Source organism: Amborella trichopoda, chromosome 8 (genome assembly GCF_054954075.1).
Source record: "Amborella trichopoda isolate Santa Cruz 75 chromosome 8, AtrichopodaSantaCruz75HAP2 v2.0, whole genome shotgun sequence".
Classification (NCBI taxonomy): domain Eukaryota; kingdom Viridiplantae; phylum Streptophyta; class Magnoliopsida; order Amborellales; family Amborellaceae; genus Amborella; species Amborella trichopoda.
The window spans coordinates 41,862,667-41,869,060 of record NC_142343.1 but is presented as its reverse complement, the minus strand read 5'-3'; the positions used below and the strand labels follow the sequence as shown (position 1 = coordinate 41,869,060).

Sequence of the window (6,394 nt, the reverse complement as noted above, 5' to 3'; positions counted from 1 at the left end):
ATGATAATCTAAACTTCACAACGCTTCAAATTACAAAGGTTAAAGATAGAGAGAGTTGTGAATGGTGGATTTACTAATTTTGTAGTCTATTTTTTATAAAAAGTTAATTTTTATGATATCTTTATTATTAAGTAATGGAAATTTTGTAAATATCACTATCTGACAAAGAGTACTTTTGTCATCTCCATAAAAAGTAAAGTCGAAATTTTTATTAAAAGACAATGGCACTCTACAAATAAAATTTCAAGACAATAACTTCCAAAATGTAATTGTACTTTTATAAAAATTTCAAATTTACTTTTGCTTAATAGTTAAGTTACTTATTAAAATAATTATTTAAACAAAAAGTAATCATAGTTTTTATATATACACCCATTACAACCCCTTCTAACTTTAACCTTTGTATTTTAAGGAGTTGTTAACTCTAGACAAAATCATATTAAAAGATATGTGATAGTGTTAGAATTTTAATATTTCTTTTACAAATCATAATGATTAGAAATTTTGCAAGTGTGTGCGCATTAGTGAGATGCACATGAATAAAATATAAAAATAATAATTTGAATGATAAAAATTAGGAAAAATACCGCTATAAAGTTTCAAAGGTAATCTCATCATTTTTATTTTTTGAATATTATATTTTGAATATTTTATTTTGGTGCAACTTGGTCATATGTACACACGCCCCAAATTTTGCCGCTATAAAGTTTCAAAGGTAATTTCACCATTTTATTTTTTGACTATTATATTTTTAATATTTTATTTCGATGCAACTTGGTCATATGTACACACACCCCAAATTTTAAATAAATATGATTAGTACAATAATTATAAAAATTCAAATACTACCAGACAACTGTGACCGTATGATGAACTTCGAACGGTGATGAGGTGTAGGTGAAGTACTGTAGAACTTCACCTATAGGCATTTTGTAGTATCTTCCAATATATATATATATATATATATATATATATATATATATATGAAAACACTACGCAATGCATATAGGTGAAAATAAACAATGATTTCACCTATATTCATCACCGTCCAAATTCATCGTACAATCACAGTTGTCTGGCATTTTAATTTTTTTTTTTTTTTTTACAAATTTAAATTATCTGAAATTTAAAGTTTATATTCATCTAAAATAGGAGAATCTAATAAAAATATAAAAAAAAATAATTTACAAAATATAGATTAACCAAAATATCCTTGAAAATTTACGAGGGTATTTTGATCAATTTATATTTTATAAAATATTTTTTTTATATTTTTATTATGTGTGTTTCATTAATATGTAAATACACTCCAAATTTCATTACATTCTAATTTATAAAAATAAAAAATAAAATAAAAATAATACCAAATCATTGTGACCGCATATATTCCTAACCTTATATATTATATATTCAAAGAGTCAGGCGAAAAAAGGTCAACCCTAAAGAAACCGCGTGTCTGGAAGATAATTTGGAAGTAGTTGGATCACTTTTGAATCGACCGTTAGGATCTTGTGAGCCGAAATGCCTGACTCACCTGCTCCGTTGAATTCCTTTACTTGCGATTGGCTCTAAAAAAATGTTGATTGCGTTTACTTTTGATTGCCTCTAAAATAGAGCCCTGGCTTGTCAGTTTGCGCGTGTTAACGTAAGAGAGAGAGAAAGAGAAAGAGAAAGAGAAGGAGAAGGGGATAAAGTAGGTGATTGACTAATACAATTACGTTGGTTACTTCAATTTCCACGTAAAACACGTCTGGTGAAAAGTGCTTGCGTAGGTAATTGTAGAGAGAGAGAGGTTACCAAAATTATCTTTGAGAGAGGGAGCCAAAACTAGGGGCAAACAAACTAGCTTTTCTAATAAAATAGACTAGGAAAAAGTTTGTATTGGTCCGAGGCTCTAAACATCAAATTATAGGGCATATCAAAAATTTCACTAGAAAAAATTGTTTTTGGTGCTCAAATATTTTCAAATTGATCATCTGGATGTCAATATACATAGATATAAAAAAAAAAAAGATTTCATGTTTTGAAAATAATGCATCTTGTGATATATTTTTGGACCGTTAATTTTTAAGTTTTCATAAATATGCTCGATCTACATTATTTTTTAAGTTTTAAATTATATAATTAAAAATAAAAATATATTTTAAGGCTACCCCATAAATTTGAAATATTAAAATCACATTTCTCGACATTATTTAAATGTTCGCTTTACTTTGATTGTTTAGAGCCTTAGCTCTATACAAACAAGACCCTTTAAGGTATTATATAGTTTCCATCACCCGAACCCGAACTACATATTGTGAGAAAATTTCCCTCAAAGACTATTCAAACATACGGTCTTCCTACACAGTAACATATATTACATGAATGTGAACAGGAGATAGCCCATTCCTTGATCCCAAGTATACGGTATTAGGTATTAGGTGAACCGCAGGTTCCTACGTGCTCCCTCCATCATATCAACCCCAAAATTAACCCATCTTCAAACCTATAAATAACCCATCCCTCTGTGCCATTTTCTCACACTACCTCACTCTCTCAAAGAACTTTCTCTATTTAGAATGGCTTCTTCCTCTCTGTCTGTTAGACTTGCATTCGTTTTGCTCCTCACTTGGAGCTCGTATGCCCAACTCACCCCACACTACTATGCTTACTCTTGCCCCAAGGCACTGCCCACCATTAGATCAGCTGTTAAATCAGCCATCTCAAATGACAAGAGAGTTGGAGCTCAGCTTCTTCGCCTTTTCTTCCATGACTGCTTTGTGAATGTGAGCTAGATTCAACTATGGTTACTTGAAATAATGTTTACTCTCTCTTTCTAAAGAAAAGTGTGCAAAAGAAAAGTGTGCTTTATATTTAACAAGATATAGCTCCCCAAAACCTAGAGATTAACCTCTCATATTCCATCCTCTAATTTTTTTGTTTTTCTTTAAATTGATGACCTTTTTGAATCGTGTGTGCTCAATCTCTTTTGTTTGGTGGGTTAACTTAAAAGCTCAAAACTCGCTTTTTCGACTAAAAAGTGAAATAACTTGTGTATCCTTTACCCTTTTCTCAAGAGACCGCATGCCCCACGTCCTGTACAACTACATTGTTCATTGTCTCCCTTTTCTCTCTCTCTACATTTCTTCTATTGAACTTTTAAAGCTAAGTGGATTGTGGTTTCTGGAATTTAGGGATGAGCTCTCTCTCTATCTCTATATCTTTCTCTCTCTAGCTGAGTGGATTTTGCTGGTTCAAATTTAGGGGTGATCTCTCTCTCTCTCTCTCTCTAGTTTTGATGGTAAGGTGGATTGTGGTTGTTGAAATTAGGGGTGCGATGGATCGTTGCTTCTGGATGATACGTCCACCTTCATTGGAGAGAAGAACGCAGCACCAAACAGGAACTCGGCGAGAGGGTTCAATATTGTGGACAATATAAAATCTGCGGTGGAGAAGGCGTGCCCTGGGGTCGTCTCATGTGCTGATACCTTGGCCGTCGCTGCAAGAGACTCCGTTGTCTTGGTAACCCAATTTCTCTCTCTCTTGTGTGCGTGTGTGTGTGTTTTTCTAGGGATGCTAGTTGAAGAGATAAACACTGGAGAATTCACTTCATTTCTCTATCTCATCTGGTCTTTTGTGGAGTACTCATAATACTAACAGTCCAAGAAATGGGGAAAAACTCTCTCCCCCTCTCTCTATCTCTCACGACTCGTCTTTTTAATTTTTTCTTTCAATTTCCTCCATTTTCGAATTATTTTTGGTCTGATTTTTGCGTCATCATAGTTGGGAGGACCGGATTGGCAAGTGAAATTGGGAAGGAGGGACGCGAGGACAGCGAGCCAGGCCGCTGCAAACAACAGCATCCCACCTCCGACCTTCAACCTCAATCAGCTCATCAACAGTTTCGCTAATCAAGGCCTATCTCAAAAGGACATGGTTGCCCTCTCCGGTATATATATATATCTCTCTCATCCTCACTACACTAACAGACCATTCCATTCTCAACATCTGGCCCTCTACATACGCACCTTTATTTCTTATCTTGACACATGTCTCCATGGTTTTTTGCGTGTGTCGGACATGGAACACCACATATTTTTAAAACTTAAATGCTTCTTAACATTTTTAAATCTCACAAGCTACTTAAATGTGACGTACTACCTCCCCCTTCACATCTGGCCTTGGTCAATTTTGAAGCAAATTTGTTTTTTACACTCATACTAATATCAGATATGAACACGCATAACTATGTACAATATTAATTCAGATATGATATAGTTATGAGTTACGTGCTAGACCAACATATTTATTTGACATAGCGATTGCCAAATGGATGACGTTTCATCTCATCCACCCTTTGACAAATAATTTTTTAATCGAAACTTCTAAAGGTCGTTAATCTTTACCGTTGAAATCATCATCATCATCATTCAAGCTCTATTCCAATGATTTGGAGTCAGTTACATGAATCATAACAAAATTTTTTGTTGGCTGCCAACCTAACATAACTACCTTCTTTATCTGGGTCTAAGACAGGTTAAAAGGACATTTAAAGTTCTCATCATTGTAAGACCTTATCACTACAACAATAAATATACAAAATATAAAGAGTTCAAATTTGAAATGATATTTTTAAACTATTTTTTTTACTTCTTTATTTTTAATAGTTCAAGATGTATTTTACATCCCAAATTCATGAAAAACCTTGGCGGAGTCGTGAGTCCGAGGAGTCACCATACACATTTCTTGAGATATGAATATATTCTTTCAAGGACACAAAGTCATGGACTTAGCTATTATTTATCTAACATGCTTCATATTTTATTTGAAACAAATGACCACAGGAGGCCACACCATTGGCGTTGCTCGCTGCATTAACATCAGGAACCGCATCTACAATGAGACCAATATCGACCCTTCATTTGCCAAGACTCGGCAATCCAACTGCCCAAGGACCGCGGGCTCAGGAGACAACAATGTGAACCCTCTGGACCTTCAAACCCCAACTGCCTTTGACAACAAGTATTTCAAGAACCTGATTAACAAGAAGGGCCTTCTCCACTCTGATCAGCAGCTCTTCAATGGTGGCTCCTCCGATTCTCTTGTTCGAAGCTACAGCTCCAATTCAGACTTGTTTGATAAGGACTTTGTGGCTGCCATGATCAAGATGGGTGACATCAAACCCCTCACTGGCTCTAATGGAGAGATTCGCAAGAATTGTAGAAAGATCAACTAAGTGCTCTTTCTCTCTTCTTTCTCCCTCTTCTTTCTCTCTCTCTCCTTCAATATTTGTTTACTTAATACCTAAGTTCTTGGTTTTGCATTGATATTTGTGGTTTGGGCGCGTGTTTAATTGTTTAATAAAGCCTATCTATGGTAGAGTGGATGTGATGTGGTGCTTATCATGTAGTTTTTGGATCTACCCATTGTTGGTTTCTTGGGTTATATGAGTAATTAGTAGAGGCCCTTAAAGGCAAATTGTTATTAATTTGTTTATTTTGTTGTACACCACCTCTCTCTCTATTTTTGTTTTTTTTTAACAATAACATATGATTTATCATTAATTCAAATATAAATACAAGACACTCAAGCAAAGACATAAGATTACATAAATAAAGTAACAGCCAGAGAGGGAGTATAGACTCCTCCTTTGGCAAGAACATCAACATCTTCATTCGCATCCTTATAACAATGTTGAACCGTTGCCATAGACGTTGACCAAATATCCAAAATTTGATAAAAAATAGTCTTTAATTACCAACGAATATGGACCTTTCTTACTCTAGGCAATGACATTTGTCGAGTCTACTTTGATAATCGTGCGTCTTTCCAAAGTGCATAACAATTTCAAACCTTCTAATAAACATCGTGCTTCCGCCTTATTTGTTGTTGTAATGCCACAAAGACCGAAGTAAAAAACTATAATATGACTCAAATTATTTCTGATGAGACCACCAAAGCCGGTTGGCTCTGGATTGCCAAGTGAACTTCTATCAAAATTAAATTTGAAGGAATTCACTGGTGGTGGTATCCAAACAAAATCACTATGAGTGTTACTGGTAACACCCATAATCGACACTGCCAAGGGATTGTTATTGATAAGAATTTTAGGAATAAAGTCATTATCATTATGTGCAATGAACCAATCAGTTGTAACTGTCAAAATATTCGATTTTCATGTAGACATATATGTACTTATACTATCAAAGACTACTTTATTTCTTTCCTTCCTCACACTCCAAAAAAGGCTAACCCAAATAGATCTCCAAAAAATACATCTTTAAAATATCGGGTGTGATCTATTAGTTAAAAAGAGCTATGACATTATGGGGTAAAGGTAATGACAGATTGATGTATTGTCGAGCTCAATCCCAAAGATATATAACAAAAGGGCATGAGAGGAAAATATGTT

General features: G+C 34.2%; 1 protein-coding gene across 1 annotated transcript; it reads left to right on the top strand.

The window, feature by feature from the left end:
• The first annotated feature begins 2,511 nt into the window (after positions 1-2,511).
• Positions 2,512-5,470, top strand: LOC18433598 (peroxidase P7). The gene is made up of 4 exons (XM_006843681.4): positions 2,512-2,768; positions 3,313-3,504; positions 3,766-3,931; positions 4,827-5,470. Exons 1-4 carry the CDS (start codon positions 2,562-2,564, stop codon positions 5,216-5,218), a joined length of 957 nt encoding a protein of 318 aa, XP_006843744.1. The 5' UTR covers positions 2,512-2,561; the 3' UTR covers positions 5,219-5,470.
• The last annotated feature ends 924 nt before the right edge of the window (positions 5,471-6,394 follow it).

Excerpts from the sequence above, each read along its gene's own strand:
- LOC18433598 (XM_006843681.4), top strand. The coding sequence starts at position 2,562 with ATGGCTTCTTCCTCTCTGTCTGTTAGACTTGCATTCGTTTTGCTCCTC. Across the intron at positions 2,769-3,312 it reads TCCATGACTGCTTTGTGAAT|GGGTGCGATGGATCGTTGCT; the intron begins GTGAGCTAGATT and ends TGTTGAAATTAG. Across the intron at positions 3,505-3,765 it reads CAAGAGACTCCGTTGTCTTG|TTGGGAGGACCGGATTGGCA; the intron begins GTAACCCAATTT and ends GCGTCATCATAG.